Source organism: Megalops cyprinoides, chromosome 12 (genome assembly GCF_013368585.1).
Source record: "Megalops cyprinoides isolate fMegCyp1 chromosome 12, fMegCyp1.pri, whole genome shotgun sequence".
Lineage (NCBI taxonomy): Eukaryota > Metazoa > Chordata > Actinopteri > Elopiformes > Megalopidae > Megalops > Megalops cyprinoides.
Window position 1 is genome coordinate 34,704,009 of NC_050594.1, and position 26,584 is coordinate 34,730,592.

Sequence of the window (26,584 nt, forward strand, 5' to 3'; positions counted from 1 at the left end):
CCCTCTCCACCTGTATCCACTCCTCCCTCCCTGTTGTTTGCCATTAGCCCTTGGGCTCTGCTGCCCTGTAACAGACTGAAACAGAGTCAGCAACCCAGGGAGCGGCTTTCCTTCCGCAGAGCCTCTCACCCTACCCCCCTGTACCCCTACCCCTCTAACCAGTGAGTCCGCGGCCTGCCTCACCGGTGTACCATCACTGGTCTTCATTTGTGACCGCATTTTAATGTTTTAATTTTAATGTTTGTTTGTCTGTTTAATGCATATAAAACATTTAAAACATTTTCCTATCACTTCACTGTATCACATAATTAAATGAATCTTTTTGGCCATCTGCTCATGAAAGTCAGTGATCAGTGATTCAGAGGAGCCTTGCCCTTGGTACGGATTGTGCCTTGAATTTTTCTACTTGTCCCTGTTGTAGACTAGTGGTACTGAACCCTGAAGGCATGACAAGGCTGAGATGGAGATGCGTGTAATGGGGCAGGATCCACTTACTCTAACTGAATGCATTTTTGTGGCTGTGTCTTTCGAAAATCTTATAATTGTGTTGTGCTGTGTAAGCTGTGTTGTGCTGGTGAATACAATGGAATACAGTGAAGTAATATGTGGCAATAAGCAAACCTAAGGTATGGCAGAAATACTATATGTATTTACCTTGGTAAACATTATAAGTATTTACCAGGAAATTGAATGGGGTTATTGACTAAACTGAGTCTCAGGTAAATTCATTGCAGGTTTGCAAATGAGTGTACACCACTGACAATCAGCATTTCACATGTTGGATACACCTACAAATGCATGCCAATCAAAGGTGATTTTTCTATTCCAAGCCTGAGTTCAATTTCTTAAGGTTGGGGACACTGCAGGTGCTCCCTGAGAGCAAGGTGCTTCAGTAAAACACCTACCTGTATGAATGAATGATGTGTAAGAATAAATGATATAGAAGAGGAGCAATAAGGCTGGGAAAACACAGCTTGAGCTCCTCTTCTCTCCTCTGATTCGGGAAGGAGAGTGGGGGAGAGAGCAAGTGGGAGGTAGGGAGGCAGAGAGAGAAAGGGAGGGAGAGAGAGAGTGAGGGGGAGAATAAGGGATAGAGCGGCCCTTTATCTCATGGACAGGCTGGAGGGATGGCGGTGGAGTGGAACAGTGCTGGAAGGGGTAGTGAGGACATGCAACACACATACACTGAAATACACACACACACTCAGACACATACACTCTCTCACACACTCACTCTCTCTCTCACACACACACACACACACACACACACACACACACTTACACTTGTATGGCCCACACAATGGTGCACATGACCTCTGTGGACAAGCCACGCTGCCCTGCACTGCAGATTATGCAACAGGCTTATATTGAAGAAGAAAGGACTATTTTTAAATATGCCCCATCTGTTCATTATAAATGAGCAATGAGCAGTGGGTAGGGGTGCAGATGCCCTGCTGCTGCTGTCTGGCTGCTCACCGCAGTGTCCGCTCCGCACAGCCTCAGCCCACCTCTCCCGCTTCACACAGCACACATTTCAGATGTCCCTCACACACCAGGCTGCAGAATATACTCCATTTCGTAGTTTACAACAGTTTCTGTTTCATAACACCAGTTTAGTTGTAAAACTCATCTCTGTTACCCCTCATACAACAGGACTTCTGCTTTCTCTTTGTCAACCCTGGATCTTTGAGTGTGGAGCATGTTTCCTGTGTGTGTGTGTGTGTGTGTGTGTGTGTGTGTGTGTGTGTGTGTGTGTGTGTGTGTGTGTGTGTGGATGTGGATGTGGATGTGGATGTGGAGCATTTTCCCTGTGTGTGTGGATGTGGTGCATATATGTGGCGCATGTTCCCTATGTAGGAGCGGTCGGGATCCTCCCTATGTTAATGAAGTGCACATCTCAGTGGTGCAGTATTAAGGATGGCGCTGGGCTGCAGCCCTCAGATAAGCCCCAGCGTGACAGACTGCATTGCCTCTGCCTCCTCTCCCTCTGCTAAATCCTGCCCACTGCCAGGGGAGATTTCCCACAGTGCACACAGCACTCTGGAGTGATAACGCTCTGGTTTGTCAGAGCAAACGCCAGCCTGCGTTGTCTTAGGCTGCCTTTAAAGCCATTCTGTTTAGAGTGTGCATTCAACAGCGTGCGTAAGGCTTCATCATGAGCTGGTCAGGCTCAAGCCTTTCATGTCCTCGAATTGGCTTTAGAGGAAGATCATAGTCAAATATTTAAATATGACGCGTTTTATGATTTGCGTCAAGCACAACTGAGCCTCGCCAACAGCGTCCTTTTGGCCTGTTCAGAAACTGAGGAGTCATCTACCATTGTAAACTTTAGTGTGAATCATGTCTAGTTTCTTTTCAGTTTTTCAATTCTAGTCAGACAAATTAAATAATTTCTTGAGATTGTGGCGTTGCAGTACTGTATGAAATGAATTATGGCAGCAGCCATGTTGGTGTGAAAATTGGATTTCAAAAAAAATCAATTTCAATCTATCTGACCAGTTTAAGCGACTGTTGTTGTAACTCTTATAGTGTCCTCTTCAGCTTCAAATTCATTTATAAAAGAATGGGCTTTCCTTGTATGGTGTGTAGATAGCTGTGGTGTGATGGATTTATGTGACTCAAGAAGTGGGGGCGTGGCTAGCTTCAGGTGGAGACTTTGTCCGTCTTGCTGGTTTCTCTGTGATGTATTATTTACAGCCGTGTTTCCCAACCCTGCTCCTGGAGGCACACTGTCCTGCATATCTTCTATGTATCCTTCCTGCTTGACTAAATCAGGTGTGCTCAGCTAATCAAAAGTGCCACTGATGAGTTCAGTCAGGTAGGTAGAGCAGGGATAGATAGAAGATATGCAGGACGGTGTGCCTTCAGGAGCAGGGTTGGGAAATGCTGATTTACAGGTCGTGGTGGCCCCTGGGAAGGGCAATTATTAATGTACCAGAGCTGAAATTGGGCAGGGGGGCATTGGTCACATGACCCTAGGAAATTTTTGCCCTCTCAATGTCCTGTGCATTGGGCCCTCCAGGTCTCTGGGGGGTGCTGTTGCTGGGGTTGAAGTTACTGTGGACTGCATGAGGGCTGGTGTGCTTATGCTAATGTGACAGCACTGTGGAGAACAAGGTTCAGCCCATGAGATTGCTAATTTATTATAAGAATCAGTCTTCTGAAACATTTATTAACATTATTGAAAAAAATCCAGAATGTACTACATATATAATAGCAATATTGACTTCATTGATTGATATTCTTTTTTCCATGCCTGAAAGTGTGAATTAATACAGATCTCTACAGTGAGTCATTATTTCAACAGAAAGAAGTGGGTTTGATACTAAAATATTCAGTCTTATGTCCCTAGTAAAGAAGAGGTCAGATTATGGTGACTTGGCTCTGACCAGATGTGTGAGTTTTGGATTAGGGCTGCCTGGGGCTGATCCTGGGACATTCAAAAAGGTAGCAGTGCTGTAGGGGAAGGGCTTATGGGCCTGAATTAAAAGAGCAGTACAATATAAAGACTCTAGAAAATAAACAAATACAGTTCAATTCGGTATTCCAGGCCTGATAACCCCCTCAGATCAAGCCAAAGGCGACAGTGGCATGGAAAAACTCCCTGACTAGTAGGAAGAAACCTTGAGCAGAACTCGGGTCAGAGGGGGAGCCCATCTGCTTCTGGCTGGCACTGGGTGGACAAATAGAGTAGTAAAGAATTTCCTAATAAGTTCTTAACAGTACTTAAGAATGATGAAACATGTAGGTAGTAAGACACAGCAATGTAGGTGTGTAAGACGTAATGAGTTTTGTAAATCTTAAATCTTAAAAGTTATACAGCAGAATATGCATGGCATGTAGTCCACGAGGGTCCAGTTCTTGATACATGGAGGGCTCCACAGAAGTGACGCCGAGGAAGCTGAGCTGGGGGTCCCGAAGTGGTGCTTGAGTTACAGCTCCAGGCAGGAGCCTGGAGCCAGGTGGAGAAAACAGAATTGAGTGGCAGGAATGTACAGTAGAGAGGCAGGAGAGGAGAGGCAGGGAAAAATTCCAATGTGCAACAAGGAAAAAACCCGGCAGACTAACATTATGGCAGCATACCTAGGGGACGGGAGGCAAGGGACCGGCATAATCATGAGGGCGACCCTAAGGTAGTCAACACCAGCTCAACACAGAGCTCATTCCATGATAAAGTGACAGCAGTGACCGCTTAGTCCACCCAGAGGTTGCGTTAGATTTTCTTGTTGTCCATCATTTTGACAGACAGGGTCGTAAAAATTCCGTTATAATCTATTATTATCCATCATTTAAATTTTCAATTTTTTCATGATAGTGAGACATAGCATTTAATTTTCATTCATCAATTTTCATTTTTTAATAATTAATATACAGAACAAGCTTATAGATTATGCATTTATAAAGGCATGGAGAGAAAAGACGAACAGAGACACCGACTGTGCAGTCACTCTTCATGTCAACACCACACGAATAATGTTGGGTACTGAAACCTGGTGCCATATTGGTTCCTATACGACCGGTATCTACTGGACGAATCGCAACACAGATTTTGGTCCCTCATTTCAGTGCCACTTAAATGCCTGAGCACTGTTGTTTGAAATATTTGCCCTCTTGTGCTCCGAAATGGACGTACAGAACTGTAACTGTTATTTAGTGTTAAATTATTGTGGTTGGGTTAGGTTTTATTTATTATGTTAATTTGTTATGTACCGGTTTTAGCATACGCGCTAAGCAGCTAATCACACTGGTGTGACTGTACGCGTGAAAGGGTTAAGTATCGGTTCAGGCACTAGACAAGACTAGACAATAGCTAATTAATATGCACAATTGCCACCAACTGGAGAGGGGTGTGAATTACTTCAAGTTATGGTAGATCGCCCTCAGGGTTCTAATCTGTCAAAATGATGGGCGGCCTTCAGATTTTTCCGTCATTGTTAAAAAAATTCAATGACGGACAATATTTGGTTAACGCGACCTCAGAGTCCACCAGAGACTCCATGATCCATGCCAGCACCAAGCCATGTCCCTCAGCTGAAGGATTTACTGTATAGATATGTTTTGAGCCTAGACTTAAAGGTGGAGAGAGAGTCTGCTCCCCGAACCTCGGTGGGTAAGATGTTCCACAGGAGATGGGCTCGATAGGAAAAGGCTCTACCGCCTATAGTAGTTTTGCCCACTCTTGGAACATTGAGAAGCCCAGCATATTGGGAACGAAGGGCGCTTTGTGGAAGGTATAGGTGAAGAAGACCCTTAAGGTAGGGAGGGGCAAGCCCATTCAAAGCCTTAAATGTGAGTAAGAGTATTTTAAATTCGATCCGGTGTTTAATGGGTAGCCAACAGAGAGAAGCTAGAGCTGGGGTAATGTGCTCAAAGCTTTTAGTTTTAGTTAAGATACAAGCAGCTGCATTTTGTACCAGCTGAAGGGGTTTTAGTGAGACATTTGAACATCCTGACAAGAGGGCATTACAGTAGTCTAATTTTGATGTTACAAAGGCTTGGATTAGCTTTTCAGCATCATTAGTTGATACAATTTTCCTGATTTTGGCTATATTCTCAAATGGAAGAAGGCTGTCCTAGAGGTGTTATATGAGCTTCAAAAGAGAGCTCAGGATCAATAACGACACCAAGGTCTTTGATAGCTGCGCTCAAGGCAAGGGAGACACCATCAAGGTCTAGGTGAATTTGCTCCTGATTGAATTTTGGCCAGCAACCAATATTTCGAGTTAAGGAGGAGAAATATTCGGGCCATTCAATTCTTTACATCTGTTTGGCAGGCCTCCATATTTGATATATTCAGAGGGACATCAGGTTTGACAGACATGTATAACTGAGTGTCATCCGCGTAACAGTGGAAGCTAATGTCATGTTTACGGATGATATCGCCAAGAGGCAACATGTATAACGAGAAGAGCAGAGGCCCAGGCATGGATCCTTGAGGTATACCATATCTTACTCTGGAACGAGCGGAAGATTCATTGTTAATGGAGACAGACTGATATCGCTCTGATAGATAGGACCTAAACCAAGATGGAGCCTGTCCACTTATGCCAACCAGGTTTTCGAGGCAGTCGAGGAGGATATGATGGTCGATGGTATCAAAGGCCACGCTTAAGTCTAGTAGCACAAGAAGATAGCCATTATCACAGGAGAGTAGAATATCGTTGAGCACTTTCAGAAGAGCGGTTTCTGTGCTATGATGAGGTCTAAACCCAGACTGAAAGACTTCAAAATGTAGTTGGAGTGTAAAAATGCACAGAGTTGCTTTGATACAGTTAAATAGGAAACAACCAATTCATTTTTAAAAGTGGTCAGACAATTTTTGAAACAGATTAACAGCATTCCTTCCTTCCAGTGTGATTGAAGTTTGTTTAGTGTAATCTGCCAATTTTCTGTGTTTGATCCATGTAAAGCACAGTAATGAATTACCAAAACAATGCGTTGTTTTTCATTGTGCTGTTTTCTAGAGATACAAACGGTGTCTCCCAGGTCCCCTCTCGTGTAACATGAAGGGTAGATGCTGTGTATTATGCTGCAGACTGATTATCATAGTGTGAGCAGGCAAGCAATGAGTTTGCGAGAGGGAGCAGGCGTATCTCATAGCCGAGACTTCTCATCCTGGCAGAAAGAGAAAGCGCCCGCAGCAACGGCAGACATTATCCTCGGCAACAGCACCGTGGAGCCCAGCCGGTAATTGGGTTACGCACTCTCGGCAAAACTCACTCGCGGTGCAATAAAACGAACCCAAAGAGCACATCAATCATTTTTAGTGGTGTGAGATGCAGTGCGTATTGAGCCTGTAATTAAGTATACGATGGAAGATGCACATCAGAGTGCTTGGCTGCAACCTTCACTCAGGGTTTTACTCCAACCCCCCACGCCACCCCGCCCCCTGCAGTTTGTCTACGCTCACAGGGGAGAGGAACCGAATCCATGTGACCCCTGACCTTTCCATGCCTTTGCCATCACAGTGACAGCAGGATTTCATTTCCGTTCTGTCGAAACAGACAGCAGGAAAGCATCTGTTGACTGGGAGATGAGGAGGGGCCTGCGTGATTGACATGAGTAAGGAGAGAGCAAAAGGAATGCTGTGATGTCAGCAACCAGGCAAGAGACCTGATTCTACAAATGTCATGAGTTGGGTACAGTCCAAGTGAAGTGACACATTCTGATTTTGTCACCCCCAGAGAAGGGGCCGAATAGCTGACATTAACACACAATAGCAGGGTGTCTGATCTCTGCGAGTGTGAACCCTTCCCGTGGATGTCACTCTGAAGTGAGACTTGATCAGTGGGTGGAATGGACGCGTGGGAGGGGGTGTGAGAGGACAATGGAGCATCCGGCTCAGCACATCTAAATTCAGAACAATTCCTCTTTCCTCCTCCTCCTGTGTCCCATGGCAACCTTCCTCCCAGCGTCCAGATAAATAAAGAGGAATCCCTTCCAGCCGCTGCACAGGGAGGTGGCCAAACATCCCGCCCTCAACCCGGACGTTTGTGAGTGGGTCTGTTTTGTTCGAAGGGCGTCATGACGACCGGACAGCAGGATGGTTAGCCAGCGCCGGCGGTGGCCACAGGGATAGGTGCCACGACCCTCTGGGTCTATATTGGGTTCAGTGCTGGGGTAAACAGCTGAGGTTGATAGCATCCCACGGGCAGACCTTGAAACAGCAACATATTTCAGCAGTGTCCACGTGATCTCTTAAACAGATGTGCCCGGGCTTGGAATTCATTACGTTCCCGGGGGGGGTCAATGAACAGTTGAGAGTGAAAATCGAAAGTGGTGTTTACATTCGGGGTGTTGCTCTGGTCAAATATGTTTGGGTCTTTTTTGAAAATGATCCAAGACACTTTTTTTTTTTTTTACTAGCAGCATCCGTTAGGCTTCTTTTTATGTTTCAGAAACCAGCAGTCCCTAGGACGCAATGCCTTGGACGCCAGATGGAGAGAGCTGTAATAGATGTGGGTCTCCCCCAAAAGCAGGGACCTCTGGTGGTGGTGGAGCCCTTTTTCTGAGTGAGAGCTCGCTTTATGCTGGTGGAGTCAGGCGGGGCCAGGCACTGCCAGCGCTGGGGAGACATGGGCAGGCTGGGAAAGGCCCCCCTTGCTGAACACCACTGCCTGATCAGGATGGGCGCTCCCATTGGCCTTCTCTCCTGTCAATCACTGTAATCTGAAATTCCTTTTGTTTCAGGGGCCTTTTTGTTAGATAACATAAGCAATTCAGTTAACTAGGTGAATGTGGCGTGCTTTTTAGATTAAGTCTTTAAGCACTCCAGATATGCAGAAGGAAGAATATCCATAGTCATCCTGGCCCTGCACTAAGCTGAGCTGTCCCTAGAGTCACTTGCATATTTTACCATTTTTACATATTATCTATTGTTACTGAGATAAATCCAGTTAAGAGTGTTGCTCAGTGGTACAATACCTGTGGGAATTGAACTGACAACCTTTGGGTTACTTGCCTTGCTCCTTACCTTAGCTTGTAGTGGGTTGTAGTGGTAGCCATTAGCTACATAGCTGTAAGATGTGCCACACCAATTTGCACAAAGAGCACTTCCTATTTTGCTTGTTGTCTCAAATGGCTGATCTGGTACTCTGTTGGGATTAAACTACTGCTGAGCAGGAAATTCAGCCCTGTCTTGTTCCTGTGTTGGGCTGTTTCAGGTTGATGCCTGCACACGCTTGTGGCATCTGCGCATGCTTCTGGTGCGTGCACATATTCCTGGTTTCTGTACATACCCCCAGTGTCTGCGCATGCTCCTGGTGTCTGCGCATGCTCCTGGTGTCTGCGCATATCCCACGTGTCTGTGCATAACCCACGTGTCTGTGCATAACCCACGTGTCTGTGCATAACCCACGTGTCTGTGCATATCTCATGTGTCTGCGCATATCCCATGTGTCTGTGCATAACCCACGTATCTGTGCATGTCCCATGTGTCTGCGCATATCCCATGTGTCTGTGCATATCCCACGTATCTGTGCATATCCCACGTATCTGTGCATATCCCACGTATCTGTGCATATCCCATGTATCTGTGCATACCCCTGGTGTCTGTGCATACCCCTGGTGTCTGTGCACACATGGCCCAGGGGAAGTGAGAAGGTACTGTTCCAGCATGTCAGAACATTCCAGGAATGCACCATTATATACAGATTCAGCTCATGCTGGGAAAGGGAACATAGAGCTCCTGTGTTCTGGAGCTGTCTGTCCTTCTGTCTGCTTTCTGCAGGCCTGCCAGGTGCTCACTGTGGCCTGCTGCCGGATTGCCCCACAGCCCTCTGTGATGGGCAATGTGCCATAGGCTTTGGGTCCCAGAATATTGCCCATGTTCTGCTCACCTGACCCTAGGACCATTGTTGACTGTTTTGGGCAAAAAGCTGAAACTGAACCTAGGTCACCGCTTTGGGGACGCCATTTGAACACAGCGCTGCGTTTGGAGACATGTGCTCAATTAAACTTGCTGAGTATGATAAACTCCTTTCTCTGTCATACTGAAAGGGCACAGCATGGGTCCGCTGCTGACACATTTAAAAACATCGCAGTCTCTCCCTAACAAGCCTTCGTTAAGAGTCATTCCTGTCAATGAAGTGTTTCCCAGATTTGGACAGGAAGTGAAAGGAGTCATCTCCTCTCCTTTGGGAGCCTGTCTATGTACAATCTGTGGTTAAAGAATAATGACCCCGATTTCCAAACCCTCCTCTGTGGATTTGGCAGGACGACGTAGGCATGCTTTTACAGCAGGCATTAAGCGTCTCCTCAGAGATTCCCACCGGTTTCCTCCGCCAGAGCAAGGCCAGATTCCACTCACCAGGGATCTTTGGCCCCTGTTAGGAATGTACAGGCCGATGTGTGGCTGTGGGAATAGAACGTGTGTGTGTGCGCGCGTGTGTGCAGATGGCACTTGAGCCAGTCTGTGCCCTGCGAGGCACGGGGTGTCCGTGCCAGGTGCCCACAGAGATGGCCGTTCTCTAAGTAGGTTAGGCTTGTAAATGGGGTTCGGCGGGCCCTGGCAGTCTGGCACCCCACCCCTCTGCAGGGATCAACTGGGGCTGCCCAACCTGCCCTCTCCCGAGGACATTCTGGGTTATCTGTGCGCTCCTGTAGCCGCTAGCCACAGGACTGTTACAGCCCTCTCATTAGGACATTTAATTGCACCGAAGGAAGCTTTATCTGACACTGGAAAATATTTCACCTGATAGTCTGAATGCTGATAAACAGCAACATGTTGCGCCAGAAAATTTGCAGTTACAGAAATGATGAACTCTGACAAGGAGTAACTGGGAAGTATGCCATTGCCTATAATATGATGATGCAATGCTGTGATTTAAGACTTTGTTGTCTTACTTTACAGGCTGTATAATCTTCAGAAAATCTCCTGCCCTCAGTCTTGTGTCATTTGTCTTCACAGCTGCCAGCGCCAGGGAGATTATGAGCTCTTTGTTGCTGCTTGTCAAATTAAGCGTATAAACGTGTTCCTTTGCTTTCTCTCCATGTTCCAGGGCTAACGACAGAGGGCCTTTATCGCGTTAGCGGAAACAAAACGGATCAGGACAACATCCAGAAGCAGTTTGATCAAGGTAAGGTCCAGAGAGCAGCAGACTGTGCTGGTTCGGTGCTGTTTGGCCCATTCGCTTCAGTTTGAAATGGATTGATGATTCTTCACAATTCCATTTCTATAGAAATATGACCCCATAATCATAAAGTGTAGTATGCACAGCATGGGAAGTGGGCTGCCAGTCAGAGCAGAGGTGGCAGGTTTGGCTCCCTTTCAAGGCACTTAACCTGCACTTTGACAGTAAATATCCAGCTGAATGTCTGAATGGATCCAGCATGAATGGATAATGCGTGGAAAGTCAGCTGTGTATGTCACCGTGGATACAGGGCATCTGCCAAGCAAAGTAAGGAGTGGGTCAAGTAAAAAACAAGGTAGCGTAGTAATGTATGGACAGCTTTAAGAAGAAGTTTTTATTCTTCATCGTCAGGGGCAGGCTATCCCCTAACGTATAATCACACCTTCGCCAGTGATCCCAGCTGCATGACCAACAGAAAAAGGAACGGACACCCTCATTATCTCTGAAAATATTTTTCCTGCAGCCACCTTAATTGAAAGCTGGGTATTTGCTGTAACAATTTTGGTTATGTATGGCGCAGGAGTAAGGTGCCATCTGGGATTGGATCAGCAGCCTTCTGGTCCGATTTAATAGTCTGCCTGAAATGAATGAGACACAACAATGTAGTGTAAGCATTAGTAATAAAATACGCTTTGCCTTTTAATCTGTCTCTGTAAGTACCACAATTACTGTTGCTTATCAGTACAAAAGTGCTTTCATAAACCTGGTGAACTGATAAATCCAGCATATACTTGGCTAGGTAGAGATAAATCATGGTTTGGGATTAGGGGTGGGTACCGAAACCCGGTGCCAGTTCCTATACGACCGGTATCTACCGGACCAATTCGCAACGCAGATTTTGGTCCCGAATTTTGGTGCCACTTAACAGTTAATATATTGTTCAAGTACAAGTTCAAATTTGCCTTAGCAATAAAAAAAGCCGTTCTTTAATGTCGGCGACTGTTGTTTTGTGTTTTTTTATCGGTTTTTGTATCGGTTCAGGCACCGTTCAGGCACCAGTACCGTTTTAAAAGTATCGTTTTAGCACTGGTATCGGAAAAAATCCAGACGATACCCAGGCCTATTTGGGATAACTGCCATCTTTGCTATGTGTGTTTTATTTCATGTCTGTGTCACTGAGCTATTATTCACCACCTTGGTGTTTGCATAAACTCTGACTTGGTGATAGTAAATGGAATAAAGTGATACATCAGCTGCCATGTGGGTTCTTTCTCCCTGCATTTTTTTAAAGCCAAGGGGACTTATTCTTGAGTGTGATTGGACGAGAATCAGAACTGTCCCTTGGCGAGGCTTCAGAGTGCCCACATTTTGTGAGCAGCCTCGAGATATGTGAGCGTGGTGCTGGAGCAATCTCGTTTTAATGTCAAACTCGAAGTTCTGCAGGTTACTGTAAATCAGCAAGCACGTTTCCTAGGGGAGAAGCCGGCAGTATATTTTTGTCCCTCTTGTGCTCTAATCAGAACCTTTTTGGTGTGTTTTCATCGGCCTTTTCAATGGGACAGTGGTAAGAGTGAGGTGGCAAACTGTGCGCAGAGCCGGGTGGAGATTATTCCACCGAGTGACTGTGCCACTCTCACCGCCAGGCAGCGTTTGCCCGCCGGAGCCTCTACTGCCACCAATCTACCCACTGGCCCGGAACTGCTCGCCCCTTTCGCGCTGCCCCCCCCCGCCTTCTTCATCCTCAGCGTTTTGTGAATAAATTGCATTTTTCTCCCTCAAAGTTGGTCTCCCCGCTTCAGTGGAGAGATCCTGTGTGACAGCTGTCAGTTCACCTTAGGCCCTTGCTCTCACCATCTCTCCACTCCCCCTCCCCTCTTCCGCAGACCACAGCGTGGATTTGATGGTCATGGACGTGGCTGTCAACGCGGTGGCGGGCGCTCTCAAGGCCTTCTTTGCGGATCTCCCTGACCCCCTCATCCCTTACAACCTGCACCCGGAGCTGGTGGAGGCAGCCAGTGAGTACCCGCACACCCCCCTGAAATTAGCACATTTGTTAATTGCACAACACAATCAAAAATCACTCAAGAGGGTAATTATGAAATGAAGGTAAGTTCTCTGCCTGTCTTTTGTCCCAACTCATCGGCTGCCCCTGCTTGACTCCTGAAAAGCAAGGCTGACTAATGCCTGGTGCACACTAGAGGATTTTCAAATCTGAACCGATTTTAAAAACGTGGGAGACCACAGACATAACAGATTTAACCGATTTTTAATATTTTAATTGTAAGAATGGACACACCAGACGATTCAGTCAAGACGCAGGACCACACACTTGGCATTTATACTAAACGATTTCAGAGTGGCGATTCCAGGGACTTGGGATCTCACAGAAACTCGCCATCAAACGTGACTTCAGAACAAAACCAACACAGAGGCGGACTGTCGTCTTCAGCTTGTTACACCATGTTTTGCACTGAAAAAAAGAAATGGGAGAAAACATTGTGGATGAAGTCATGGCTGAGAAGACGGAATCAGCATGGCTTACACATTTTGCAGCACGAGCTGGAGTTGAGTTGGAAATAAAGGTTTATTTTTACTTTCAAACTGGGTTAGTGCAAGCTACTGCTACAAGCTAACATAATTGTTATTTGTACACAGGTGGAGGGGAGAGTGAAACCTGTGATCATTAGAAATGTAGTCATTTTTATACATTCTCTGAATTTCCACTGCCGGTTCATATTAATATTACTGTGCTTTGGGCTTGTATGAAGGTTAACTGTCTGGGTTGGTGACACTTCCCGGTCAGCTCACTCTCATTGGCTATTGCGGGTTTCTGCTCAAAATTCCATCGCTGTTCCTTTCACACTATAGGATTTAAAGTCGTAAATCCTGTCGTAAAACATGTTTGATATTTACGATTTGAAATCGTGGGGAGTCCCCAGTCAAGTCAGTAACACTACACTGTAAGCCCCTCACACTACAGGATCATTTAAGAAGTTAATTGGTTCAGACCAGCCTTGAGTCGGGAACGCCTCCGCGATTGTCGGGAGGGGCGAATCTGACCCAAAATCGGCCCAATTATCCTCTAGTGTTGCGCCAGCATAAGAGGGTCTGTGTCCTCTCCCCTGTGCTGTTAAACAAGACATCTGTGTGAAGCCTTGTGTCCTTGTCATGGGAGGGGAATCTCTCCCCTCTGAGGTGGATGTGTAGGTTCACAGCTCTCCTGTACCTGGTTCACCTCAGCAGTTTCACCGCAGCCTAAATCCTCGGCAAATCTTATCACAAAGGGGTCTGCCAGAGAGGGGCTAATCCCGTCCCAAGGTCTTTCCCCTCTTCCACCCAGATGTGGGGGTCATTTGCGTGATGTTGCCACATTCCCGACCAAACTCCTTTAATCTGCCCCTCTTTTTGGTGACACTGGTGGCCTTGGTTTGTATGCTGTGACATGCAGCAGCAGCAGCGTTCTGAGAGGGAAGCTCCCTCTGTCTCTGCTGCTGTCACTGCCACTGTCAGGCCATCTCTGCTATCACGCACAGCAAGCTGTGTCCAACCCAGCTAATGCTGAATCCTACACACTATGGTGCTAAATAGTACTACATACAGGAATAATCTTGAGATTAGGAGTTACTCCTGAAATACGCATGTTATTATACTGTTAACATGTATTGTGTGAATTTTTTCAGAGCCAGGGAGCAATTTTCCAGTTTTTTTCCCAATTGGTCCTTGGTTTTCTGTTTTCTGGATTCCTTGTCGAAAATACCTCTCTGTATGTTCAGTGCTTTATGACAATTTCCATAGTAACAAAGCTTTATGGCTAATAAAATTTGATTGATTACTTCAAGAAAAATATTTTTTTAATGTCAGACTCCTTGATCTTGTTCAAGAAATTTCTTGCCTCTCAGTTAGGCAGTGACTGGTTGAACATTTCTTTATCATGAAGTGCAACAGTAAAATTTCAGCCAAGTACTATTTTTATACACCATAGCCATAGTCCATAGCCATTGTGCCTCTGTGCTTTCCTGCCCATTATAAACAGTTCCACGCCTGGTAATTTTCCCACAGTGGCTCATTGTGTGTGAAAGGGCCTTAATGCATCAGTAGTCTCTCTAACACCTGTACATGACAAATAATCCATATCATTAAAGGGCCAGGGGCTTGAAAGGGTGCTCTGCGAGAGAGGGAGAGTGGAATAACCTTCAGCGAGTCGTGCAGTGTTGATGTGCTGCTCCTTGATCTCTTCAAAGCCCGCTGTATAAATGTGTCAATTGTGTTTTTGATGTATCACTGGCAGCATCACAGGGCATCAGTGCTCTTTGGCTGTTGGGTTTTTTCCCCTCTCTTTCTTTTATACAAATGAATGAGTAAAATGCTCTCTCTGTTCTGCACAGAAATTGTGGACCACATAGAGAGACTGCAAGTGCTGAAGGAAATCGTGCAGAAGTTTCCACCAGTCAACTACGAAGTTTTCAAATATGTAATCACTCATCTCAACAGGTAAGAGTTTTTGAGGAGCTTCTATGCATCCTCTAACAGGGTATAGGGTGTTCTCAAGGGTATTGTGGTTAAGGGTGACCTACAATCCTTTTTCCTCAAGTTCAAACCACAGCTCTAGACCACTTCCCTTTTTAATCTAGCCATAAAAGGACTAAGATCATGCATAAAATGATAATACATGTTAAACAACATTAACATTGACTGCTTTTGGGGTTTTTTGGGGGTTGGGGGGTGGAGGAGGGCCTTCTGTAATAGATATTGTGACACCAACATACTATGTAGTGCTGTGCACTTCACATGCTGTGTAGGATGCAGTGCTTTGTCCCTTGAGGTTTTTGAGGTAGCTGGATATTGGAGGATGGGAGCGAGTGGACCTTTCACAGGAAAAGCTATTGTAATAATATGTTGAATTCACTGTTTTTGCTAAGAATTTGCTAAATTTGAACCTGACTTATGGCACACTGGCTACAGGTGTTATTACCTTAAAAACATAGGCCACAAGAGGTTTAACAGACATACAGCTTCTGTCCTGTTGACACAGCTGTTTGTAATTTATTCCAGTGGAGCATAGTTTGCCAGGAAAAACAGAGTGTACTGAAGATGGCCATTAATGTAATGACAGCTCTAATGCCTGCTAACGGCTACAGCGAGATGATGCTGGCAGACCAGATTTTCAGGTTCCAGGGGTGGGGCTCTTCTGTTTAATAAACATGAGTGCGCTGCAGGTGCGTTCTACATCGGCATGCAGTGTCAAATCACCCAGCTGGATATTAGGCTCTGCTGTCTGAGTCATGCATTTGCCTCATTGCTACTGCATTACCCAAAGCAATATACCTTTAAAGACACATTCAAAATTAGAGCAAGCTAGGATGTGAACAGACTAATAAGGTAGGTAATCATTAAGCGATTATCATAGAGTGGAGACATGGGTTGAGGGGTAGCAGCATTGCCTAGCCAGGTGACCTCATTATGTGTTCCTCTCTCATCTCAACTGCTGAAAATGAGTGCAGTATGAATGTTCTCTGTAACTGGTAAATTTGCATTGTGTGAAGACTAACTTTCAGTAAGGCATTAGCACTCGGGAGACTAAAGGAAGCTGGGAGAGAGTCTGAATGAAGCATGATATAACATGTAAAGTAGGCTTGCAGCTGTAAGAATTTGATACTGAAGTATTGTAAGGCTCCCAACTTTGAACCATTTGCAGTGAGTGAAGCACCAACTATTTTTGTATAAATTATGACTCACGGCATAAATATTTCAGTTCAGTTGAGTCTGAGTTTAGTTTCATGTTAATAAAATGCATGTTAGCCCTTTCAGAAGAGCATTTTTAGAGAAACAGGTGTGAAGCTTCCTGTGCTGCAGTGGAATGTCTCACTCTGAATGTGGGGTTGGCTTCACAGCATGCCTGTTCATTTCTTCTAACTGCAATGTTCTTCTAACTGCTGTACTCCTCATATCAACATTGAATGCTGCTGCGTTGTTCTGATGTTTCCTGTGCCTGCTTGTTCAAAGAAGGAAGGTCATCCGTCCACAGAGCACTGCTTGGTAACTTTTGCTTCAATCTTTTGTGAGAACCATCTTTTTGTTCCACTAATGCACATCTGATGAGTGGCTGGCCAGAGAAGGAGCGGGCTGTTGGTTGGCTCTAAATAACGAGCCCCAGTGAATAGACAGAGGCTGGTCCCCCGCCCCGCACTGAGCCTCATGTCTCGGATTACTACCAGTGAGAGGTGACGGGTTCTACCAGTTACTCACTGGAGGAAGGATGAAGAAGGTCCGGATTTTTAATGGGCTGGTCAGAAACTGAATCCTCTCGAGACAAGTACAGCCTTGCTGTCAACACTCATTCGGTTGAACAGGAAGTCGAAATATGACACCACTATGTGGATCACTGCTCTTATAGTCAGACTCTTGTGCAAGAGAAAGTTTGCCCTTGCTCGTAGCCTCTGCTTGACCTGCAGGTCACACAGGTGGGTTGTGGGTAATGTATGGACTGGGTTAAGTGACATCTTGTCCAGAGATCATGTTTGTATGACTTGCTGCTTCACACAAGTTCCACACAATAAAGTGATTTTCATTGGGTTTAGAAAAAACAAAGAGGGGGAAAAAGGAATTTTTAAGAAGTATATAATTCTAGTTAGTGGTGTCTTCCACCCTCCCGTGCTGGTGCCTGACTGTTTCCCTTTTACCCAGATTGGTTTGGTTTCGTCACATGGCTTGCCAATTTGTACCCGTGTAACAGTGAAATCCATTCAGTTTGTGGAACAGCTGTCAAACCTGCCTCAAAACCATCTGCTGGTTGGGTGCAGCTGTGGAGTTCTGACATGATGAAATTTGTAAAGATGGAGAAGGGTCCATAACATGTATGTGAACTCATTATTCTAATAGTGCTTTGCTTGGAGTTCTGTCACTCCAGGTGATTGGTTCTGTCTGTTTATCAGTCTCTCATTGCTCCATTTCCCCCCTTTCCTCCTGATAGCACGTTCACTTTTACACCAGCAGTTCTTGTTTCCTGTCACAAAACAAATTTCTCTGTTGGTTGTAACACTGCAGATGGTTTGACTGACTTGCTCACAAATGGACTTTAGGCTTGAGTATTCTGGGAAGTGCTCTAATACACCATATATGTGGACAGTGCTCACAAGGTCGGAGCGGGTTGCGGGTTGTGGGTCAGAACTTGAAGAATAGGCAAACGACCTGTCCAGCTGTGGTTCTGCTATCACGGCGTTTTTGCCCAGGTGGCATCAAGGCTCGTAATTCAGCCAGTTCACCTGAGCAGCCTCACCCTGCTATGGGCTAAGACAGGCAGGAACACCAAGGCCAGTTCCAGGTATAGAGCCTATTCTGCTCATTGCAGTCTATTGCACAACTCTGAAACCGCAAGTGGTGATCCCTGCCCAAAAAGTTCTTAGTAGGCAAATCTGCTGATGGAACCATGCGTCCCAGCTGCATCCAAGAGTTTTCCCAGTGGACAATAGGGAATGAAGCCATTAATCAACAGCTCAGCATTTATTGATCTCAGGGTTCAGCTGCTCAAGCTGATTAACGGCGTTTGACCTTGGTAAATCAATGATGTGTCAATGAGAAAGTCTGCACAATCTTATCTTTAATCATAGCCGAGCATGTCATTACGTCGAGTAGCGCCTGGGATTTTATTTTTCAGGAGTGTTGGGGTTGGCAGTTGGAAAGTAAGTTGGAAAGTCAGCAGTGAAAACATGAAAATAAGCCCTTTCTCTTTGGATTTTCAGCTGCGGGTGCTGAGCTTTGTGCGTTTGTACATTGTAATGGAATGAGAGGCGTTGAAGGTAGAAATGAGCTGGGAGTGGCACTGGAATTTGCAGATTAAAATGTGCCAGTCACAGGGGAGGCTGAGATGCATGCCGACACAGCACAAAAAGAAAATGAGTCCCACAAGTGTCATTTTGAGTCACAAGGTTCGTAGAGGTTTGGATGCTTGACAGAGCTGGTGGTGGAATTCCCTGCCCCCTGCTGACCCCCACAGATGCAGTCTGTCAGACCAGCTTTGTTGTGTCCCTCTTAAAATTAAATATGTTTAATTAAAAGGACCATACTGAGGGCTGTGGAATAGTGTTTTTGCCTATTAAGACTGCTGTACAAAAAGGGGAAAAAAAGCTTTCCTTCATCTCCCGAAGTCCTGTAGACTGAGGCTTCATGAATCTCAATGCATGAGGGGTTACCATGTGCTGTCAATCACTGACTTTAGCTAATCAATGGCCTTTACTCTCCCTTACAAAACAGAGATTGGTTTAAACAGATGAGTCGTTGGCATTTCCTATCCCTTCCTCAGTATACCTTGAGCACTGCCTTAGGGAGCATTGTAGTCCCAGTGAAGTGCATTGCCTGAGGGTATTACTGTCTCCTCCCTTGTGTCTCTCCAGGGTAAGCCAGCAGAGCAAGACCACGCTGATGACTGCGGACAACCTGTCAATCTGTTTCTGGCCCACACTGATGCGGCCCGACTTTGAGAATAAGGACACGCTGTCCACTACCAAGCTTAACCAGTCGGTCATCGAGTCCTTCATCCAGCAGAGCCAGTACTTCTTCTATGGTGGGGAGATAGCTGAGCCGTCCAGCGCCGAGGGCACGCCCCCACCACACCCCCACAGCATGGTGGAGTCCCTGGTGCCCCTGCAGCTGCCGCCCCCACTGCAGCCCCAGCAGATCCAGCACCAACTGCAGCCCGACCCACTAGTGTAGTGCCCCTCCCCCCTAACAGCCCTGCCCCCAACATGCGCGCATGCACACACACACACACACCTGCCCTCAGAAACTGTTCTGGGAGAGAATGAGAAGACAGTGCCCTCTAGCTGCAGATCATGCACACACAGCTAAGGAAAAACGGCTTGCTTTTGGGATCCAGCACCCCATTTTCTTTTTTTGCTCCCCCCCAAGTCAGACCATATCCATGGCAGCGTAATCCCAGCAACGTTTTCCACTCTTTCTCTTTTGACACCACACTGCAGACCTGTTGTGCATTTGGAGTCTGGGGGACAAACACAGGCGTGAGGAAGGTGGTGGTGGTGGTGGTGGTGTGTGGGGGGTCTCTGTTCACCCGTGCCCTACTCGCCCACTGCATGCCTCCTTGGCAACATTGCAGGAACAGTAACTAACGCCCCCTGGCCCTACTCCCCTACTCTCACTTTCTGCAAAGCCAAGGAAAAGAAGTTTCTACAAGTTTTTGTTTTTGCATTTTTAAAGCAGAGACTGTCATATTCGTGTGTGAATGGTGTATATGACATTACACTTTCGACCTGTTTTAATGGCTATTCCTGGAACATTTGTGTGTGTTTGCTTATTTTTTATCATTTGACAATGAACTTTTTTATGCGTATTGTTTTTGTTGGAGACAGTAAATGGCTGCAGATGGCATTTGTGTCGCATGACAGAGAGTGTATGTATGGGGGTGTGTGTGTGGGCACACGCGTGTGTATGTGGGTGTGTGTGCGTGCATGTGCGTGAGCTTTTCCTCTCTGGGCTCCCAATGCCTTGCACTGTTTGGGAATCTGAGTGAAAAGGGGTGTGGTGCACACCCAGGCCGAGCTGACCACTCTCACAACCCTCTCCTGGCGGATCAGAACCTGTGGAATCGCTAAACTTCTGAAGGGAGCACCCCATTGGACCCTGGGTGGAACACCTCTGCGGACACACAACCGTTGCAAAGCATTCTGGCTTTTTCTGTTCCTTTCCATTTGAATTTTACTTAATCAGAAATGTCTTAGTGCTACTCGCTTTCATGCAATAGGAGATATTTGTATAGTTCCTTTGTTTGTTAAGCTAAATTTGCATGTCTTTTACCTCTTAAATTGACAAACAAAAAAGCATTTGATCTTGTACACAAACTTAATCATTTTCATTCAAAATTATTTTCTTAACTTGGATGAGGGGAACATTAAATGGGGCAGGGGGAAAGGAGTTGTCAAATTATATTTTCATTTTTTCATGCAAAGTGTGAAGCCTTTTAATAGTTTACCATAATCATCTGGTCTATAATATTTTTAACCAAATCAGGATAATTCCAGAAACACTCAACTATTTTGGTTCTATGTCTAATAGTGTGTTTCCCTGAATAGAGAAAAATCATATAAATATATATAGATCTCTCTCTCTCTCTCTAAAAAATGTGTGTATATATATATATATATATATATATATATATATATATATATATATATATATATATATATATATATATATATATATATATATATTATAAATAAAATACATATATATATTAAAATGATTGCTAATATAGCAATAAATACTATGGGGTACTCAAACTTGGCCTTTTGGCTTTGTATAATCTTGTAAAACGTATAATCAGAATTCTTTATGTGGTATGACGTACTAAAATTTGAGTTAGATTAATTGACTCTGTGTACTTAATTTGCTATCTATAAATAAAAAGACTCATAGCTTGTTTTAGATGGTACAGAATTTTGTTTGCTGTAAAAGATGCTGCTTAGAAAAAGTTCAAAGATAGAAACGTGTTAGTCATGTGGGAATGATGGCTTAGAGGTTTGGTTGGAAACAGGTCTGTGGATCATTCGGATGTAACGTGTTAAAAGGCTTTGCAAGACCACTGTTATTCAATTTCTTGATAGAAACGCTGAAAAACCTGGGGGAGGGGATGGCTATTGGGGGAGGGGTGAGCCTGCAGCTGCTAGGATACCTTTTGTGTAGTTTAAGAAAAAAAAAAAAAAAAGAAAAAAAGAAGCAACCCTATTTGTCCATAAGATCTGCCTCATTTAAGCTGGTGTACAAACTCTTAAGATTTTAACATCATCTGCTATGTATAATAGTAAATAAATGATTTTGAGAAATTAATCTTAAGAGTTTGGTTTACTCCGTATTTTTTCCTGAAATAAAATCTCATTTTTTTCAAACTTGTGTCCAAATGGTGTTGACAGTCAATTGACTAATAAGTTAAGGCTGTAAAGTCATCATAGAGCCAATTGCTGCAAATATGACAGCAGGGTACTTAAAGGACCTTAAGATTGACTATAGTGGAAAATACTCTCACCACTTACAAATAACTACCTCAGTTATCATCCACAGTAAGTGGTATGCATATTTCACTAGTTATACATGGGAGTAAGTGAAAGATCTAGAGAGGTAAGTGGTAAATCTACATACACGTTACTTTAAAACATGTTTATACTCATTTTAGATACAGACAAAATGGCCAAGTTTGAATGACCTTGTTATTATTTACATTCATAAAAGATCAGCTTAAAAAATGTAATGGATTAACTACAGATGAGAGTAAAGTTTCAAATGCCTTGGCATCCTGTATTCACAAGGTGATGTTAGTCTGGTATTTGAAGTACCTAACCAATGGCAGCAGACCCAAAAAGAATATATGTTTTTAATGTAGGTAGATGAGGTAATTGATACTTTTATATAAGAGAATCCTCATCTATAAAAATGTTGTCACAATAACCTCATGGGCACATCCAAGATTCATTTCAAACACGATATGACCAAACTGCTGAAATGACGTCAGACAAATGAATACGAGTTCTGTCGTCATCTGGTTAACCTGCTTCATGTAGCAAGTACAAAGCTGTGGTTAAACGCCACCATCTAGTGGAGAAATGTTGAGAATTTAGTTGGCTGGCAAAGTGGTATTGAACATGTAGGCACCCCCCACAGGTGACAAATTAGCTTGTTCTTATGATATTTATTTGCCAAATAAAAATGAACCAGTGAATTGTGTTGGCATGGTAACAGAATTGCTGCAGAGGTGTTTTAACTTTGCAAAAAAAAGATAAAGGTATCTCTCCCTGGTTGTTGCCTTTTTCCCAGTCCACACAAGGATTCATGCAGCAACTGATGAGAAGCAAAGGCCCAAGCCTAGAATGTCTCAGGATCATTGCCTGAATCAGCTGCATTCAACATTAGATTCTTCCATGTGCAGGGAGCTCATCTATAATACTGAGCAGCTTGAAGGTGGGCTTTTTAACATACACATACTCTGTAATGTGGGTAGATTTATTCATCAGTGGAACATTCAACTCTTCTACATCAGGGCTAAGTGGGGCCAATTACAGCTTCCAAGGACAAAACGTGACCCATAGTATAAATTAATTTCACATGGAGAAATTTGCAGACTATTTATATAAGGCACAGAGTTTACGGTTATATTATCATCACTATAGAGATTCTCTTATCCAAAGTGACTAACAATTTAATCCATAGATATTTACTGACTGACATTTACTAACAGGGTGTTAAGTAAAAATACATTTCAGAGCTTCTTCAGCTGTGGCAGTGGTAATTGTTTACAATGTAAATACAGAGAGGTATCTGCAATAGAAAAAGGTATGAGGCACAAATTCTGTTGAATAGATATTTTTATGTGGCCTATCATTCCATGCAACTTTGACCCACTGGGTTTAAATGTACCAATAATAATGGAAGAAGTCATGTTTTAATCTACAGGGGCACTTCATTTGCTGAATAGTTCCAAACAGGTGTGATCATCAGACGGCTGATTCTCTCAAGTCTGCCTAGTTCAGACTGACAAATGTAGCAGGCCTGACATGATCAGTGCGAGAGCAGGACCAATCAAACAGTGATGGCACGATGATGCAAAAGGTCACATTTGAATCCCTGCTATACCAATTTCTCCCTTAAAACAGCACACTTGTCTTCTTTTAGACAACCTCAGCTCAGGGTTAATTTAAAGAAGAAACGATTACTCAATTTTGAGACACCAATTTGCCAGGGAGGCAATTGGATTTTCAATTCCAATGGAGTAATCTAAATCAATCAGGATAAATTCTGCCTTATGGTCAAACCAAGCAATCATGTGCCTTAAACTTCTTTCTGTATAGGGTTGCCAATGCGTCTGACAGACCTGATAGAAAACAGGAAAATACTGAGACATTAAGAGGCAAAATTTTCTAAATTGTTTCTCATTCAGGAAACAAATCTACCCTCTACTGTACACTGCTGGCACACATACACTCTTTCACAGCACTCCCAACAAACAAATATGAGCCAAAGTATTCTGAATATGTAGTATCCTCGACAGCATAGGTATGTAAACAAAATGACCACAGCTTCAACCGTGACGCCTGACGAATCGCAAACATTAAACGAAATAATATCTCATAATGGAAGAGTGGGATAGATACAGAGTCTAATCGAGGAGCCGTATGTCTATAAACACATCCTTCACGTATCCTCTTAAGACTCATTTTAACAAAGGAAAGAACTCCAGGGCCGCGGTACGTAAACCGGAGCAGGGCTGTTTAATGCCCGTGATGTAAGACCTGTATGACACCCAGTGGCAAAGGACTGGAAGCGCAGTGTTGACAGAAAAAAATATGGGGCGTTAAAAACAATGATCCATCGTTCGTTAAAGCCAGGGATTTTTTGTTCAGTTTTAAGCGTACGCCCCCAACAGTGACGCCAGCCAGTTGCTTTGAGAAAGAGCAACGAAAATTATTTCAGTTTTCGTTTTGATGGAACGCCTCGGCACAGAACATCATTTCAGAGGTGTCCATCGTGGAAAAACTCTCTCTCCCGTCCCAGAATCTGAAAAGCGCGACCTGGCGGGCGTTTTCTGGTTATCGGTTTCTAATTTGCTAATTTGCATTCAAAGTAGGGTGACCATACGTCCTCTTTTTCCCGGACATGGACGCATTTTTTAGGTCCCAAAAAGAGGAAATTTCCGGGAAAAGAGGACGTGTGGCCACCCTAAAAGTGAACTGAATTGCATTTGCACAACAAGATGTTTGTTAGACGAAAAACATATTAAAAACATATTAGCAATATTAAATCCTAGTAAAAGCTTGAGATGGATAGCAGCTTACAATAACATTACACGAACTCTCGCATTTAAATGCATGAAATCAGCAACTGAAAAAACGAATGTCTTTAGGCTATTGTTCATTGTCAACGGAAATGTAGGCTATGCACACGCAAGCTTTGTCTTTGAAATGAAGCTTTTAATATAGGCTAGCCTTTTAATATAGGCTAATCATAATAATAAAATACATTCCTGTGTGGAATTACTGTGGGGCCGAAAGCTCAGCTCCACTTACACTTACGAGCACCACCTCCGCTTCTCCCTGTCCCTCACACAAGACATCCAGTTCTTCCCAAACGGTACTTGACTGGATCATCAAGCCCCGCCGACGATTTCTGATGTTGGTTATTTTGGGCGGGGCTGGGTCATGTATGAGCGTTTGATTCCATGTGCTTATTTGCACCCCACCACAGTGCTGTTACCAAAATGTAACCCAATGAAATCAGACTGAGTATAAAACTTTGCATATTCGCTTTTGAAGTCTTAATTAAACTTCCGTTTCGATACCGCCACGTTTGGTTTATCACATCATACTTTTTGTTTAAATTGCAGGCTATCAAGTCTTACATATCTTAATACAGAAAAATAATCATTCTTACTGGCAATAATGAAATCAAAATCACGTTAATCAGCTTACATTCATCAAAACTATCTTAACAAAACCTCTCCTTTTGGTAAAACAGAGTGCAGTTAATGAATACATTTCTGTACAATGAGATAAATAAATCACCATAGGTTGAGCAGTTCAAAAAAATAGACACAATATAGCCCGTCCTTGTTGGAAAAACAATACACTGTAAGCGAATAAAGTCAGTACACATAATCATATAAAAATGAGAAAAGCTCAGCCCAACAGTTCAACTAAACGAACAGTAGGACTTTTTGAGGCAACTGGAGTTAAAATAAGTTCTTCCTGTCTAAATAAGTACATAGCCTAAAGAAATTAATCCTCCCATTAGAGCCTGATATGTTCGGTAGCCTTAAAATGATAATTCAATTTTTGTGTATATCATCACTTCAAAATAAGATTTTAGACCAAATTTTAGACAGCAGTGCAGTCAAAATCTGACATGCAGAATGCTGAGCCCAAACGGAATCTGAATGCTATAACACAATTACAGGCCCATACTGGCCTGAACCTGTAGGGGTTTACTTCGCCCGAAGGTTGATGCACATACAGGCAGACCCCAGCGTTGGTTGGAGGAAACAAACCTTCCTGCAATCTATTCCCCGATGGACAATCTCATAGTGACGTTGTGGTGAGAGAACATGAGCAGAGTGATACTTACTGTTGGGTGGGGTCACTGCCATTGTGAAAGGTAAGTATGCTGAACTGCAGTACAAATATTAATATTAAATGAGGGAAAGTGTAGGCTATGTCCTGGATGAGAGCATTTGCTAAGAACAGGAATATTGATCTCAATGTTGTAAAATGATCGGTACTATGGAACAGTAAATGCGGCTGCCTTGCTTCCAGGATCTGACAGAATCAACAAATGTTGACAAAGCTCACAGAGCTGCTGTTGCACTAAGTAAAGAACTGTGGTCAAGATAGACTCATAAATTCCCTTTCACTCATAGGGGACATGTGAGCTTTTTTATTTTTATTCAGGAATAACACATTTAAGGAGGTGTTTATTTCTTCAAGATGAAAAGGATGAAAATGTTTGACTATAACATTACAGGCTTATATTGTTTAAAGGTGAGATTCAACTCCATAGTGGAAGGAATGAGTTTTTCTCTGTGAAAACAGTTGGCACCAGAAACATGAAATTACAAACTGACCTCTGAATGGTCCCAAGCAAATGGAAGAACTGGATAGGAATATTAATGAAAAGTGTGTTAGTCACCAGTCAGAAATAAGTAGGCAGAAGTTGTACATGTCCATTGTAAAAGAAATTCAGCCATCAGAAATTTTACAGGAAAGGTCATTTTAAAATGGAGGCACCAGGTCTTGACAAGTTGTCATGAAAATCTGTTTCTGTGGGAAAGTGCACAACATTCCAGCTGTCCAAAATTCATTTTTTAAATTGTCTTTCCTTGATTGCACTAGTCCACACTGTTTTTGTTTTGCACAAGAGAAAGGGATCAAAAGACAGAGAGAGAGAGAGATGCTTATTATCAAAGCTCTTCCCTGGCCTTCCTCCTGTAATATGCTGCTCCCTCAGTGTTCTGCTTGCTTCTG

The 26,584-nt window shown here is 43.9% G+C and overlaps 1 protein-coding gene across 1 annotated transcript in view; it reads left to right on the forward strand.

Annotated features, from left to right (window-relative positions):
• arhgap5 (Rho GTPase activating protein 5) overlaps window positions 1–20,600 on the forward strand; it is an 83,907-nt gene extending 63,307 nt beyond the window's left edge. Inside the window, exons 4-7 of the mRNA XM_036541816.1 lie at window positions 10,500–10,577; window positions 12,455–12,586; window positions 14,957–15,062; window positions 18,962–20,600. Coding sequence (XP_036397709.1) covers window positions 10,500–10,577; window positions 12,455–12,586; window positions 14,957–15,062; window positions 18,962–19,280 — 635 coding nt within the window. The 3' untranslated portion in view covers window positions 19,281–20,600. The remainder of the gene's footprint in view (window positions 1–10,499; window positions 10,578–12,454; window positions 12,587–14,956; window positions 15,063–18,961) is intronic.
• The last annotated feature ends 5,984 nt before the right edge of the window (window positions 20,601–26,584 follow it).